Source organism: Centroberyx gerrardi, chromosome 10 (genome assembly GCF_048128805.1).
Source record: "Centroberyx gerrardi isolate f3 chromosome 10, fCenGer3.hap1.cur.20231027, whole genome shotgun sequence".
NCBI lineage: Eukaryota > Metazoa > Chordata > Actinopteri > Beryciformes > Berycidae > Centroberyx > Centroberyx gerrardi.
Window position 1 is genome coordinate 10,899,706 of NC_136006.1, and position 16,659 is coordinate 10,916,364.

Genomic DNA, 16,659 nt, shown 5'->3' on the forward strand with positions numbered 1-16,659 from the left:
AGCAAACAAAATAAAATATACATATAAACATTAAGTATTTATACAGGACATATTTAAGACTTAAAATGAACATATACAAGTCCCTCAGATTCTAAGGAGTACAACAACACAGCTGACTAATTTATGTAACAAATCACGCTACAATCCATTAGTTATGGATAGTATCAGTGTCCTACTTCTCAGATTAATGTACACTACATATGAGTGTACAATTCTTTACTGTAGTTTTACCAATGCTCCAAGAAAGAGCATGCCTCACTTTGTAAAATGTAAACAAACATTGGAGACATTCATCTATGTTGGAAAAATCCTCTAGCCGTCACTTGTTGAAAAATATTCTTTTACTCTACAGCGACCACAATAAAAATTATGTTTTCTCTGTTAATCTGCCCTTCACAAAAAAATAAATGAAATTTTAATTCATTTTTAATTTAAAATGTGTTTAGAAATAAGGAAATGATTCACTTTGGCTGTGTATATGATTATAAATGCTGTTGCTCTTATATCTGAATCTGATTGTCTATGAAACTGTTACAGCCATTCCATTGTAGACTATGCACCCTAGGACATGTTTAGACACACCTGACATCACACCTGTAGCAGCCTACAAAAAAGCAAATTACTGGCACATTATTGCAATATCAGCTGGCTGCATCAATCAAAGAAAAAACATTTCATACATGTCAATTTGATATTGTACAAAGATCACTCCTGATAGAGCGGCAGTGCACTCCCTGGAATGATGCCAGGCTGTCACATTTGAAATTTAAGACATTCGTTCCCTTTTTGTGACTGAAATTATGACTGCCTCCTTCTCATCCAAACTGCAGACATATGGCTAATATTCCCTCCTAAGAATGGCCTTAGGGGGATTCAATATTTTTCTCAGTTGGTCCCTGATTCCAATAGTGTCTATTAACACGCTCATCCTCTCATTTATACCCTCTTGCTCTCTCAAATATACATGTACAGAGTCATACGCACACACAAACCGAACCTCTGCTTTCGCGCAAATGTGAACAAACGCACACACGGTCACTCGGTGCATTCAGCTATCTCTGTGCCGTCCACGAGCAGTGTGTGAATGATGCCGTCTCGCCTCTTCCCGCTGCTCACGGCCTTCACGCAGCAGTCGTGGTCGCCGAGAGTGAAGTGCGTCTCCGTGCCGTCGTCCACGAACTCTCCCTGCGGACGCAAGTGAGGATGAGTGCGGGCTGAGAAAGGTATGGTTCAGTTCAACATCGTCAATAGACAGTGAACTGGAGATTGATTTTGTAGAACCACGGGATGTTGCACCCATTGCGGTTTGAGTTTTTGACAGCATTATCAGTTCTAGGCCAGAAAGACAGGTACAAGTCTTAGATCTTTGGTTTCTGACTTTGGGAGACAGTTATTAACGTTCACAAATGTTGATTTGACTTTCCTAGACAACAGGAATACAATATATGACTTCTGAAATTGAGTGGTGTATCCCTTTAATGCTTAACAAATCGGGGAAAAGTATTGCAAAACTAGTGGAAAATCTAAAATCTATGCATAAATCTTATATAAAAGTTTTATATGTACAGCCTGAAAGTATTATACTTACCGCAGTCTCCATTTTTTGTCCGTTACACCAAATATCCATGGTGTCTTTCTCTGGGCGAAAGTAAACAAACACTGAGTAAATGAAAGATACGACTGGCAGTGAGAACACATTGTTCACTGCAAGTTCCAGTAGCAAAGCAAGTTTCAGTATATTTAGTGTATATGTATATGTGTATGGAAAGGTTTGAGCAGTCGTTTGTTCATCCTCTCAGTTTGGTTTCCCGGCAGTACAGGCACAAGAGCAGTCTGTTCTGTGTATTGTATCACTTGTGTTTCACTGATAAGGAAAGTCCCATGATGGAATCAACAAAGTAATACAACTACTACTACTACTACAGCTGAGCTTGTGTCTGGAATTACACAATGGGAGTACAGGCTCTGTAGGCAAGGTGATGTACATGACAAACACCACATAGTCAGTAGAGGGAAATGATCCCCTGAAGAGTAAAGCTCATGATGGTCATTCCCTGTTCACTTCCTGCTATAAAGGCTCTGTCCTTTAGAGAGACAGCTGCCAGTGGCAATTGTGCTTATGTACACACAACACACAGTTCTATAACATTTTTGCCAATCGAATTCTATGACTTTCCATGGCAAATGCATTTTCTTCGGAGTCTTCCGTTCAAATGTGATTTTTCTTGTTGAATAGTTGATATGAATGTCATATGTCTTATTTTGACTGGCTACAACTATCATTGGGGGCAACTGGAATCAGTAAATCTGTTAATTGGGATTCAAAGATATTGAGATCTACCAGGGGGCAAGCTTGGTGTTAAAAACTTAACATTTCACTTTCTGGACATGTATCATTTTCCATGAGCTGTCGAAGCCTGCTTAACCCATTTAAACCATTTGTTAAACTTTGTGACTTATCTAGGTTTTCTATGGCAGTAGAAACTTCTATATTGGCCATGTGAGAGTGAGAGAAACATTAGGCTGTTTTTGCAGTTCTAACAACAGTATGTAGATGGCAGTATGTAGTTTTAATCTGCTGCCACAGAGTTTCATCTGTAAGACTACCATTGCAGATCACACCTACATTCCTCGGCCAACCATCTGAGTGGATTAATGAGATTATTCCACTGCTGAGGCAGAGCATGAATTAAACCACAGAGGCAGATACCCCGTTCATATCTATCAACATTGCGTGCTAATGTAGCTCTTAACATGTTGTACATACACAAGGTGTTATGTTATCTGATCGGCTGTAAGCGGTGTGATTACACGAAGCAGAGGGATTAGCTTTCCCAGATGGCAGTGGTGGCTGAAGATGGTGTGGGACATTAAGCAGTTAAAGAGCTTAGACTCAACTCTGACATTACATCAGTGGGTAGGGCAGGAATCACATAGGAAACTTTATCTGGACTGATCAATTGAGATGTAACGTTATAAGGAGATGATGAACTCTGTGGCTGCAGATTTAAAATATTGGTAGGCTATTCTTCTTCCGGTGACAAGAGCTGAAAAATACACTCATGCATTCATTCCTGACTGAGGGAAACAGCACCGGTGTTCAGAACATAAAATAAAAGGTAGAATATTAATACAGAAACACAGAGAGGCTCACCCAGGACCACTCTAATGTCGATGCCGTCCAAGTTGAGCACCCAGGTGCTGGTGACCTTTGATCTGTTCTCCATGTACTTCTTCAAGCTCTTCCCGTTGATCTCCAGGGTGTATTCATAGGCAAAGCCGCTCACTGCATCAATGTTGATGGTTGCTTTGGTGTCCGAGCTGCCCACACTGAAGGTCTCCTTCCCCACAAGTTTGAACATCCAATCCCTTCTTATTATCTCCTGTTAAATGGTGTGAAATCAGAACAAGACTTTGCCTGAGTAAAACAGACACATTAGGTACCTCATTCTTTAGGTCAGTTTTCAGAGTGTCTCCAATTAACTAACAGAACTGAGCATGGAATGAGAAACTTCAATTCAACATAGAGAGATTGAGGAGGGAAGAGGCCCTAGCTACTGAGGAAGTTCATAATTCATACCTTTCCATCAATGTAGATGACCCTCTTTCCAGTGGTTGTGCCATGTTCAAACTCTATTCTGTGGACTCCATCACTCAGCGCCACCTCCCACACTCCAACCAGGTCATTCGACATCCTAACTTCTTCAGCGCCTGCTGGAGTAAACAAAAACCAGACTGCTAGATGCCTAAATGAATGACTGACGCTAAACGCTAGTTAGCTAACAAGCTACATAGGTATCTGATTCCATATGTGGCTGGCTAGCTAACGTTAGCTAAAGAGAAATACGTTAAACAAATAAAATAGTCCTTTTCTGTATATGTTCGATTGTATCTAACAGCAGCAGGCACTGCATAGCTAACTAGAATAGTCAGCGAACGTTAGCAATGTTAAAAAGAGTAGAAGGTGACTAATGTTAGAATCATGGCTAAAAGATAACTTATGGTAAGTTTTGTTATGCTTGTTGCATTAAACTTCCGGTGTGTAGATTTTCCTTTCAAAATAAAAGCACAAAATTAAACTACTTTCTACATAAAAACAAAGAGATGCAAATCTATAGTCTGAGCAAAAAATATTAATGACTGTTATTCATAACATCATTGCAAAATTTCTCTTATCTACTACATGCTATAGAAGTACATTAATCCTACACAAAACAGACCAGGCCATTATGTAGAAACCTATTCACAATCACTTCCAAAATAAAGGATGCATTGAGATTTTAAATTGAAATAATGTTTCATGGTGAATTGCACACTATAACCACCTTTTCACCTGAAGACCAATGTATATGGCTTTATTAAAAAGTCAGGAACATTTTGAAGAAATCATTTAATGTCCAGAACTCACATAATGGTTTCACCAGGGCTTGCTGCATATGTTCCATTAAATTCAGTGCTTTTACAGGGTTGCCTGCATTGGCCAGACATGGGACTATTACAGCTGGTCAGTGCTTAAAGCATTAATGAAGCATTAAAACATTTGTTGTGAAAACATCACTTATTCTTCTGGAAGTGTTTGCAGGTAGTCTGCAATCTGCCTTGGCTATCATAAACACTGTAGACTTCATGCACTATTCACTATTGAACAAACAAACATAAAAGTGAATATTAGTGACGCTTAAGATTCGACTCTGGGATAAATCAACTGGGATTTTATTTTGAAAATCAACCGGAAATATGAATGCATCAGCCAACCGAGCGCTTCTACAATCTACTAGCTTGTTCAATGCAGCACACCACTACCTAATTATAAGCGGATAATCGTAGGTGTTATCTCACGAATGTCACTCTTGGATATCCATCGCAATTACCTTAATGGTCTTGAAGTCAGCACTCTAGCTCAGTAGGTAACAAATTAAAAAGCAGTCGACTGTAACGCAATTTATTTTATGTGCTTTGCAAGGCTTGCTGCTGTGGGCAGTCAACAGACTAGCTGTGGCTTTGCTGTCACTATGGTAACATGATATCCGGTTACGTAGATTCCTGACCCCGCCCCCACAGGAGTAAACAGCAGACTTTTTTTTTTTTTAGTTTTTTAATCTCTGAAAACAGCTATGTCTGAGAGTTCACATTCAGTGGAGGGTGGTCAAAAGTATTATTATTACTTGTAGTAGTAGTAGTAGTAGTAGCAGTAGCAACAGTACAGTAGCCTATCAGTAGTAGTACTAGTAGTAGTAGTAGGCCTAGTAGTAGTAGTAGTAGTAGTAGTAGTTGTAGCAGTAGGCCTACCAGTAGTAGAAGTAGTAGTAGCAGCAGTAGTAGCAGTAGCCTAGGCTACTAGTTGTTGTAGGATTAAAAGTAGTATTCTTATATGAAACTTACATTCTCCTGTCAATCAGTCACCCCAGGTATAATTTCTGCTCTCTAGATACATTTGTGTATTTACATGCTCTTATTTTCTTACTAATCTCTCTTTCTTGTCTGCGCTGGTATGAATTATATGCTATATAAATAAAATGTGACTTTACTTGACTTCATGACATCACCTCTGTCAATATCATCATTTAGCCTATTGTTTATTCTCATTTTCACTCAAAACCAATGTTACATTACACCAGAGCAATGGCAGGGCATGGGCTTTTTGCATTCATGGTGTATGGAGGCTGAGGCAGAACACAGCTTTTTTTGAGAATCTATAGGTCTTGTTGGTAGCCTACTGTATGAAACATCTTCAAGACCATGCCTTTCAGAAATAATAAAATAAAAAATAAATACTTGTTTCAATAGAGAGCACAGTAATGATACCACAAAATATAGGCTGCAAAATACTGTACTAGTGCAGAGGCGCCTCGGTTTTGACTCATCTGGGAAACAATGAATATCGTGGCCACATTGGTCATTCAGAGATGGTTACGAAAGGGTTTCAGTGGGCTTTATCTTTGATACGTTGCACATGACTATGTCTGTGATGCAGCAGGACTGTATGCACGTCCAAAATATTAACCAGGTGCATGATACAAAAGGGTTGGAGGAAATGAAATAGAAAAGTATATCCGTACACTCAGTTCCACTTGCGGTTTACGTATGTCCTTCAAAGACCAGCTGCAGTCAGAATCTGTCTAAATAAACCACTGAAGGAGCAGCAATCCGGTCTGCGGGTATCTTTTGTTATTCTTCCTGTCCTTAAAGCAGTCATAAGCAAGCCACATATGAATTTCACCTGAACTTCACATTACTAATTTATACAGTGCTGATAATCACTATTATGTTCCATTAAATCTAGTGCTTTTACAGGGTAGTTTCATATTTCTGTTGTAATTTATGTGAATGTATGCTCTGACCTAAAGAGGTTGCATTTTATTTTTACTCCGTTTTAATTTTGGGGTGATATGAAAAAGGGTTTATATTTTCAAAATTGCTTCAAAATTGATCTTTCAAAGGAGAAATGATATGTATATACTGTACACATATGGAATGATATCTAGGCCTATAGTTTATTTCTATCACAGAGCCACCAACAGATGTATGCACATGCAAACACACACATTACACACACTCAGACATGCAACCATGTGCACATACACACACACAAACTCATATAAAGGACAAGCTGAACCAAGAGTCTAATTTATCCTCAGTGTATTTGTGCTAAAAGGAAATAATAATAGTATTAATAATATCACAGACCAGTGTGTAAATGATCATGATCTAATCATGTCTAGACACCTTGACATATCCTGTAGCCAGAGACAAGTTGCAAGACACTGAAAAATTAAAGCCGATTTCCAACATTTTTATTTTCATTAGACAATGAAAACAATTGGTTAATGAATGATTACTACTTAGAAGTCTTTTCCATAACAGCAGTAACATGCAGGATGTTTATATACCATGTAGTTGTGGTAAAATTAAAGAAGCATGTACAGGCAAGACTGCAGGAACACAGTATAAGGTTGACTTCACCACTTCCTCCTGTTTTGAAAGATTAAGATATCTGATTATTTCTTCAAAGATACTATGTTTTTTTCCTACTGCCTCGTTTCAAGCAAAAAAATGAAACTTTGTTGAGTTAAGACCTTAAGTTCACAATATTCAAATTACAAAATAGCTATATAAACATAGAATTAAAAGCAAAGCATTATAGGGATACTTCAGTTTTATTAAGAAGCTTGTTCAATTTATCATGATCCAGGTGAACTGTTAGTCCAAAACACCCTAAAAACTATTTCTCTGATAAAGGACATGCAACTCTCTCCAAACAATATTGTAACCTTTTCACAACATAATCAGCTACATAAATGGGTTTAAAATAGGATTTTTCAGAGAAATGCTTCTCTCCCCCATTGATTTGTAGCCTGCTAATGAATGAACTGCAAACAGATGTTAATAAGTCATGCTTACAATATCTCAAAAACAAAAACACTGGGTCAAGTGATTTTTGGAAGGACTAAAAGGACTTTCTTTTCATGATAAATCAGACAGGTTTTGAAAATTGTAAATAAACAAGCCTACAATTGCAATAATTACATTTAAAACAAGGTTAAATCACATCTTATGATCATCAAAACACACTGAGACAATAATTTTTTCAGTGCTGGGTTCACTTTTGGGTTCTGACAGGATGCTGGATCAGACATCCAGCTGGACTTTTGACAGTAGATGACAGTCTCCAAACCAATTTTAACTTCAAATGTGTCCCTGTGAACCTCCAACATGTATATATGCATGGTATTGTTTGAAGGATAATACTCCCACACTGTACATTATTCACCTATGGTTGAATTATATAAAAAGGTTATGGAGTGATGGATATGGTGTTTTGATATTTTACAGATTGTCATTCAGATTTGGAATGACGCAGGGCCTACATATTTTAGTTTTTGTCGATTTTCACACTCTTATCACAACAAACAATGTGGTTAATATTTTTTTAACAGAAAAGGGGCCCAGTACCGAACCAGATGATAACCAGCTCTATAACATTCCTCTCTATATTCCTCACATGATGATGGAGCAAATGAAAATGACTTCCATCTGACTCACAACAGATAATGCTCATCATCCATCAGGAGTAATTTACAGGGTCACAGATGTGTTTCTAGACCTGAAGCTTCCTGTGCTGTTGGCAGAACCCTTCCTGTAAGCCACTTGAAGCCTCTTGCTGATGAGGCCGCGTTTGTGGAGCGCCGCGAGCAGCTGGTTACGGAACTTCTGCCCGATGAAGGCGTACAGCACTGGGTTCACCGCACAGTGCATGAAAGCCATCACCTGGGTCACATACAGGACCAAGTCCACTCTGTTCCGGACGTCACACGTCTCGATCCCAAGCGACCTGCCCCTCATCAGTGTGTCTATCAGTACGGTAATGTTGTGAGGCAGCCAGCACAGAACAAATGCCAGCACCACCGCCAGGATGACACGCATGGCCTTATGCTTTTGCTGGTTACGTGAGTGAAACAGTGTCACCATGGTGCAGCCGTAGCAGAAAACCATCACCACCAGTGGCAGGAAAAAGCCCATTGTGTGGCGTAGGACACGCACACTCACTCGCCAGCGGTCGCTGCTTTCCCCGGTCAGGTTTTCATAGCAAAGGATGTGGCCCTCCATGTTCTCAGTCTCCAAGGTGTCCCTCTGAATTGCCACGGGCAAGGAGAGCACACCGGCCACCAGCCACACCATGCTGCACACCAGCCCCACCAAGTGACTCCGGGAAGACAGGACCCGCGTAGCTTTCACAATGGCAAAGTATCGGTCCACACTGATGCAGGCCAGCAGGAAGACACCGCTATAGACCGACGCCTCCTGAAGACCTGACAGGAGCTTGCACAGGAATTTGCCGAAGATCCAACCAGAATGAATCTTGACGGCCCAGAAAGGGAGGGTGATGGAGAAGAGAAGGTCCGCCAGGGCCAGATGCATCAGGTAGACGTCTGTGCTGGCTCTACCTTTCTTCATATAACAAACCACATAGACAACCACACTGTTGCCTAGCATGCTGAAGACAAACACAGTGATGAAGGTGATCATCAGGCCCAAGCTACTCAAACCATACACAGTTTTACTGCAAGGGGCGGACGATTCCCCTTCAGTCGTGGGAAGAGTACCGTTCAACATGTCATTGAAGAGTGTCAGGTCAAAGTCGGATCCCAGCGTTGCCCAGGACTACATCAAAAGAAAATCATTGAAAATCATCATGTAGTAGTACTAGAAGTAGCAGCAGTATTGGCAGTTCTGGTTTATTAGTCCCAAAGTGGTACTGTAGAGAATAGCATTTGATGAAATTACAAAAATAAACTTTTAAAGCTGCACCAGGCGATTTTTATGCAAAAAATACACCAGTCTTATTAGTCTAAGTGGGGCTACGACAAAGAAAAGCATCCCATCCTTCCAAATTGAGATGCTGCAGATTTGCCCTATTTGCCCAAATTATTATTATTAGTAGTATTTTGGTATCAGGTAAGGTCACTGGTGGGAAATCTTCCCAGCACACAGTAAGTGAAGAATTGAAACTTAAATACAAAACAGCAGAGTGAGCGCTCGGTCCAGAGAAAGCTGGACTTGCTAACAACGCCTCAACCTGATGCAAAAAGACTTTCCTCAGCTCCTCCATCCCCAGCAGCCATGGAGAAGAAGAAATTTAGGTCCAATGAGTGCAGATTACTGACACCACATTGTATGATTTCTAGTGAAGTCCTCAATATTCATTTACCTCTCACTGCAATTTCTGATCGACCAATGTGTGAAATTGCCTAGTGCAGCTTTAATTTGATATTTTCCCAATGTACAGTGAATACAATATATTACATGCACAGTTGCATGTATCTTTTATCATTTCCTTACATATTTAAAATAATTTCTTTGCTCTGAATAAAAAGTTGCTATACCATAATTGCGAGTAATTCCAATATTTACCTGATCCCCCTCTTCTTGATCGGTTAGAACAAAAAATCTCAAAACACTAACTATGAAAAGTTTTAGCCTCATCCTTCCTTTCTTGATATGAACACCTTTACCAAGAATGAACCTCTTTATCGAGAGTGTTTTATTGTTGTCTAGAGAGGTGGAAGACAGGAGTCCTAATGTAGTGTGCAGACCAATATAACAATTGCCAAATGGTATGACTCAAGGGAAGTAGACAAACCCACAGATATTATCTGGTGCAAACAGTCTGAAAAAAGGTACAGCACTGCAGCAGGTTTTCTTTTCTCTATTTTTAATTAACTGATATGAAGTGACTTGATGAAGTGACTTGATAAAGTGTGAAGCAGCCTAATTGTGATTCCAAGATGTTGATGGTAAGCCAAAATAATATAAAAGAAAATCAATTTATTTTACAAAATTAGAATAACACTTTAATTATAATGTAATGTTTAAAATCCACATAGACCACAGGACATGTCTCTCTTTTAGCAGTCCATGCTTGTGTATCGTGAATTCAAGTGGGACACTTTGCATTTTCAAATTCTGTGACATCTATCAACTTCCACCCAACATATCCATTTCTGTGTTGCTTAAGATGTTGCCTAACCAACTAAAAAGGATCCATGTTGGTGTCATATTCACCGGAGGCATGACACATCTATTTGCATGCAGTGTGTTAGAGAGCAGTACAGCACACAGCACACAGGACACTTGAATTCTATATACTACAGTATAATTCAAGTCCTAACTGTAGGCTACCCCAATTACAATTGATTTTTTATTCTCATACATGTGTCTATTGTTGTATGATTTGTGCTGTTTTATTACCCTTTTATACTGTTGCCCTGTCTCTCTTTTTTCCTTTATTTATTTCCTCTCCCTTTGCTCCCCTCTCTCCTTTTGTTTTACTGCTCGTTGTTAATGGGAACGCTGTTTGTTGTTAAATGTTGCCTGTCTTTTATCTCCCTTAATATTGAACATTTGTATATCTGAAGTTTCATTTTATCCCTTCCCCTTTCTCCTAAGAGACTAACCTCTTATCGCCCTTAATATCAAACATTTGTATATCTGAAGTTTCATTTTATCCCCTCCCCTTTCTCCCAAGAGACCAACCTCTTGCCAGGCCGTCCTTGTAAACAAGAATTTGTCCTTAAATGACCTTAATAAAATATAAATCATAAAAAAAAGAATAGAGACTGCAAACTATGCCAGGCCATCCTTGTAAACAAGAATTTGTCCTTAAGTGACCTCAATAAAATATAAATCATAAAAAAAAAGAATAGCGACTGCAAACTATGCTCAAATGTTTCCTGACAGCAAGATGTCTACATGACCATGGCAACAGTGCTGAGGCAACTTCTTGGGAACTTACACAGTGGCTTGGGTAAATACTTGATTCTGATTGGCTGGATGGGTGTAAATACATTTTTTCTGGTAGAGGTTGACAGGAAAATATGCTAGCAAGACCTCAGAATACAGTGACAAACATTGTAGTTAGTAAATTTATTTCATAGATTTAGTTATGGTCAGCTGGTCAACTGATTCTGTGTGTGTGACTGATCCAATCAGAGAGCAAGAGGCAACATGCAGTTTTCTGTACTTTCTGTACTACCATGGTATCATAACAGTCCAGTTTATTGTGAAATCCTGCTAGCAGTGTGTAATGTGTGTAAACATAACCATGTTTACCAAGGTTTGATAAGAAGACACTTACACAAGAAACCATAGTGTTCCACAAACACTGAAACTCTGTTGTTTCCCTCCTATATCTTCTAAATTGTATTTATTACATTTGAAAAGTGTACATATAATTTATTTTATTCTATTTATATATTTATACTGTTATTTGCTCTGCCGCTTTTGCCAGTTTGTATGACTTCCTACTGATGGTCACTTTACCATTTTCACCCTGCCACAAAAAGTCCAAAAATGTACAATTTTTGTATTACAGGTCTGTAAAAGTCATGTAAATGGAACATGCATGTCTAAAATATTTGTGTACATTTCAGGCAAAGTTGTTCTTGTTTGTAACCAGTCAAGTGTTTTCGCCACGTCAAGAAAGATCTGGTAACCTTTGAAGGAATAATAACCCAAATAATGAATTTCCTGATTACATAAGTCCCAGGCTAGCTAACCCAAACCTATTCAAACCAGTTAAGTTAAGTTAAGTTTTGTTTTATTTGTCATATGTAGGTTAACACAGGGTCAACAATACAATGAAAAGTACTGGACGAGAGTCAGGTCAGCTCAGCAGATAAGGCGACACGATAAGCAAAAAGAATTTACAAAATATAAGCAAAATATTAACAAAATATAGCAAAATACAAAAAAATATCAAAATGTTAACAGAATATATACAAAATACAAAAATAGCAAAATATTAACAAAATATATACGCAGCAACGTTGGTGTTGCTGGTGTTGTTGATGTTGGTGTTGCAGGAACAACAGTGCATTTGCGTGTGTGTGTGTGTGTGTGTGTGTGTGTGTGTGTGTGTGTGTGTGTGTGTGTGTGTGTGTGTGTGTGTGTGTGTGAGTGTTTGTGTATGTGCGCAATGTCGTTTGGAAAGTTGGCTATTTTGTGGGTGAGTATGGGGGAGGAGGAGTAGGAGGAAATCCCTGACCTGGGCCTTTCACTCCTGCTTTTTCCTTCACCTTTGTTTTGAGATCTATGTACATAAAAGTGACAGTGTATTGCACAGAGGGTATGTTGAATACAGCAGTCCGTGAAATAGTGCAATTATTATCTAAATAGTGCAGACAAGTAGAAATGCAATGAGGGGTACCAATTTTATGAGTTCAGAAGCCTGATGGACTGGGGGTAAAAACTGTTTTTAAGTCTGGTGGTGCGTGCAGCCATGCTCCTGTATCGTCTACCAGACGGTAGCAAGGAGAACAGAGTACAGACTGTGATGCAGCCGGTCAGCAAGCTCTCGATGGTGCTTCTGTAGAAGTTTGTGAGGATGTTGGCGTTCATACCAGACTTCCTCAGTCTCCTCAGGAAATAGAGCCACTGGCGAGCTTTCTTGACAACGGTGTCTGTGTGTAGGTTCCAGGAGAGGTCCTCAGAGATGTGAACTCCGAGGAACTTGAAGCTGCTGACCCTTTCAACCACGGCATCACCAATGAGGATGGGAAGGTGTCCACCTCCCTGCTGTCTCCTGTAGTCCACGATCATCTCTTTTGTTTTACTGACGTTGAGAGAGAGGTTGTTGTCCTGGCACCAGCTGGTTAGTGCCTTCACCTCCTCTCTGTAGGCCATCTCATCGTTGTCTGTGATGAGGCCCAGGATGGTCGTGTCGTCAGCAAACTTAATGATGACATTTGAACACAGGCAACACAGTCGTAAGTGAACAGGGCATACAGGAGGGGGCTGGGCACACAGCCCTGCGGTGCGCCTGTGTTGAGGGTCAGCGAGGAGGAGGTGTGGCTGCCGATTCTCACCACCTGGGGCCTGCCCGTCAGGAAGTCGAAGATCCAGCTACAGATGGGGGTGTCCAGTCCCAGATCGACGAACTTAGTGACGAGTTTTGAGGGAATGATGGTATTGAATGCCGAGCTGTAATCGATGAAAGGCATTCTCACATATGTATTCCCTTTATCCAGGTGAGTGAGCGCAGTGTGAGTCGCCAAGGCAATGGCGTCATCCGTGGCCCTGTTTGGTCTATATGCAAACTGGAGAGGGTCCAAGGTGTCAGAAAGGGAGGAGCAGAAGTGGGTTTTGACTAGCCGCTCAAAGCACTTCATGATGAGTGATATCAGTGCAACAGGGCAGTAGTCGTTTAAATAGGAGGCCGCTGGCTTCTTAGGGACAGGAACGATGGTGGATGCTTTGAAGGAGGTGGGGACCACGGACTGACTCAGGGAGAGGTTGAAGATGTTGGTGAACACCTCTGCCAGTTATTTAATAAAATGTTGATCCAAACATAAATACTGACAAATATTAATGAATTATTGAAGTTCTCTATATGGTTTGGAATTGAATGGGAGTGAATAAGCCCAAAAGGTATGGCAAAACTGATTAAGTTGTCACAATTAACATTAAAGGGATGGAAAATGAGAAACTGAGCAAAATATTCAAGTGATTGTGGTTCATGTGAAAAGCATCACAGTACATGCAAATGTTTGAAGTGAAACTTATTTATGTTTTGTAAAAGGCATGTGAGAGCTCAAACTGGGGAGGAATCCTTTCGTTACAAAAATTGTGGCAAAATATTTAATTAGAAGGAGCATCGATTTAGTTTTAAGGGATATTGTAACACAAAAGGAGGCATACAAAGGAGAAACCATACAACTGTTCACTTCCTGATTCACTCACCCCACTCTCACAGATGAGACCTATAGACTGAACAAACCTCCTGGATGAATGTTCCTGCTTGTTTGTTAATGTCCTGAATTGTTTTTGCTGAACTTTGTACTGTCCTGAGCTTGCATGATTTTAAGATTATGTATTTAATATTTTTACATTGAATTGTGCTTTGTTTTTGCCCACGGCATTCATGGAAAGGCCACTTGATCTCATTATGTTTCCCTGTATAAATATATGTTGTTGAACTGAACTGAATTTAATTAAATTTTTTCACCTTTTTCATGAACTAATCCTCATGTCTTATATTGCACTTTTTTACCATTTGCCCACTAGATGGCAGCAGTGAAAAGATTATCTTGACCCATGTGTTCAGTGTTGCCCTTGTCTGGGGTACAAGCACAATCTTGACTGATGGTGGGGATGATGATGATGATGATGATGATGATGATGATGATGATGATGATGATGATGATGATAATGATGATACACATAGTTACTGCACAATTAGCATGGTAGAAAAAAATACTTTTAATCAAGTCTGTAAAAATGCATGCAACGATTTAGCAACCATGGCAGTGATATTAAATAAACATTATCAACTGCCTCAAAGGGTTTCTCATTGTTTTCTCACAACTCTTGTTTATCAGTGTGTTAATCATGGATGAAGGTCAAATGTCTGGGGAAACAGGGCCATTAGCCGCTTTCAGGCAGAGGCACTGAAGATATTCATCACAGGAAGTAGGCTGTACAATGGCCCTCTTTATGGTGCTTGGCCCTTCATAAATATGTAAAGGCAAGTGATACGTGCTTTATTCAAAGGTTACAGCAGCGGGAAGTGTGGGAATCACCCTCAGACACCTACAGAGTGCTTTAGATTAGATGAAACTTGTGGAGAAATTCGGTTTTGAAGCTCTTACCTTTGCCTTTCACTGCTCTGCCACTGAATCCACAGATAAGAGTGATAGTGATATGTTAATGTGCCACACTGGAACTAGAGAATAGAACCACTTGGGTTACTGCAGTCACTCCACTACTGGCTATGTTGAAGTTCTTTTCATTTAACAGAACTTTTTTTTTTTTTTTTTTTTTTCACATTTGACTTGTGGTGAGGTAGTGAACGTTCCATTATTTTAGATTCCAACAGTGACTATTTCTAGTTATTGAAACCAAAACACTAATGCTTCACCCATTAAATTCCCTATCTACATAGTGATACATTCTTAGCAACTAAATGCCTTAACAGCCTTTGGTTAATGGTAGTATCAGTATCATAAAATGTTCCATTCACAAAATAAGATACTACTATTCACCACTAATGGCCTGGAAATATTTTTCCAGCCAAGACAACAGCTATTTAACATGTGTCAAGACCGTGGGAGTATTGATGGCTCTCTCACCTAAGAGTGTCACCCCAATTCAAGCCAAGAAAGGAAAATTCCACCCTTGTATATTCTTACACTGTTATTATCATTAATCTGTTATTTTGACTACATTATTTTGTGATGATGTGTTGCAATAAAATGTTTTGTTATACCCACTTTCCGTCACACCTGCCTTGTCTACTTCTACTTCAGTTAGTGATTCATACATTTCCCAGAATGCCCTCTGACATCGCCCAGAGAACGGGCTTGAACTTGTTCCATTCAGCTGCGACTTATACGTGTAGGTGGAGAGAGCAATAGTGATAGCGATAGCGGTAGTAAGAGCAAGAGAGCGAGTTTTTCTAGTTGAGAAAAATCGAGAGTCGCGCCCCTTATGCGAAACGCAACATATCTTGTGGTTGCACTGCATTATGGTCTATCGAGGTTACTTTAAGTGGAGGAATTGGTCTCTCTGCCTCTTCTACGATGGATTTCTATCCTGTATGATTGTTGAACGTCAACGCAAAATAGTGAGAAAGAAGCCCTTGCTGTTTGATTCTGGGGGATTGACACCAAAACCTGACGTTTACTGTTGATGTTTTAGTTCGTTGAATACATTTCTACCATTAAACTCCATTGTTGCTGTGCTGGAAATATCTCAATGTGACATCACATCGTCTGTTGTTTGGCCAGTTATCTACAGAAATAAGAAAAATACACCAATAAGCACCAAAATGGGCCCAGAAATGGTAAAAGGTAAAAGGTACACCACCAATAGCTTGACCCTCTGCCATGTAGGAATACACAGGTTTTGATGACACTGTCTCTTGTGCACAGGAGTTAGCGTTAAAGGAAACGGGGGTGAGAGAGAGCAGGATGCCATCAGGGTTATCATGTGGGCCCCTCCCACCACAGATGTTACATTGAGTTTGACTGACAACACCTCCAGAAGCCTCAACAGTGAATTCTGGTGTCCTAACCCCCCTCTTAAACCTGCTCTCAGTGCTGATGTCACCCTCACTCAACCACCAAATAGGCAATGTTTCCCCATTTAACCCCTCCATGTCCA

At 39.8% G+C, this 16,659-nt stretch overlaps 2 protein-coding genes across 2 annotated transcripts; both read right to left on the reverse strand.

Moving 5' to 3' along the window:
• Nucleotides 1-385: 385 nt before the first annotated feature.
• On the reverse strand, nucleotides 386-3,992 carry faima (Fas apoptotic inhibitory molecule a). Its single transcript, XM_071897864.2, has 4 exons — nucleotides 3,581-3,992; nucleotides 3,155-3,383; nucleotides 1,589-1,638; nucleotides 386-1,185 (listed from the first exon to the last, which is right to left on the reverse strand). The coding sequence occupies exons 1-4, from the start codon at nucleotides 3,692-3,694 to the stop codon at nucleotides 1,036-1,038; spliced, it is 543 nt and encodes a 180-aa protein (XP_071753965.1). The 5' UTR covers nucleotides 3,695-3,992; the 3' UTR covers nucleotides 386-1,035.
• A 2,833-nt stretch (nucleotides 3,993-6,825) lies between these two features.
• Nucleotides 6,826-10,021, reverse strand: cxcr2 (chemokine (C-X-C motif) receptor 2). The gene is made up of 2 exons (XM_071897860.2): nucleotides 9,913-10,021; nucleotides 6,826-9,162 (listed from the first exon to the last, which is right to left on the reverse strand). Exons 1-2 carry the CDS (start codon nucleotides 9,982-9,984, stop codon nucleotides 8,077-8,079), a joined length of 1,158 nt encoding a protein of 385 aa, XP_071753961.2. The 5' UTR covers nucleotides 9,985-10,021; the 3' UTR covers nucleotides 6,826-8,076.
• Between the last annotated feature and the right edge of the window lie 6,638 nt (nucleotides 10,022-16,659).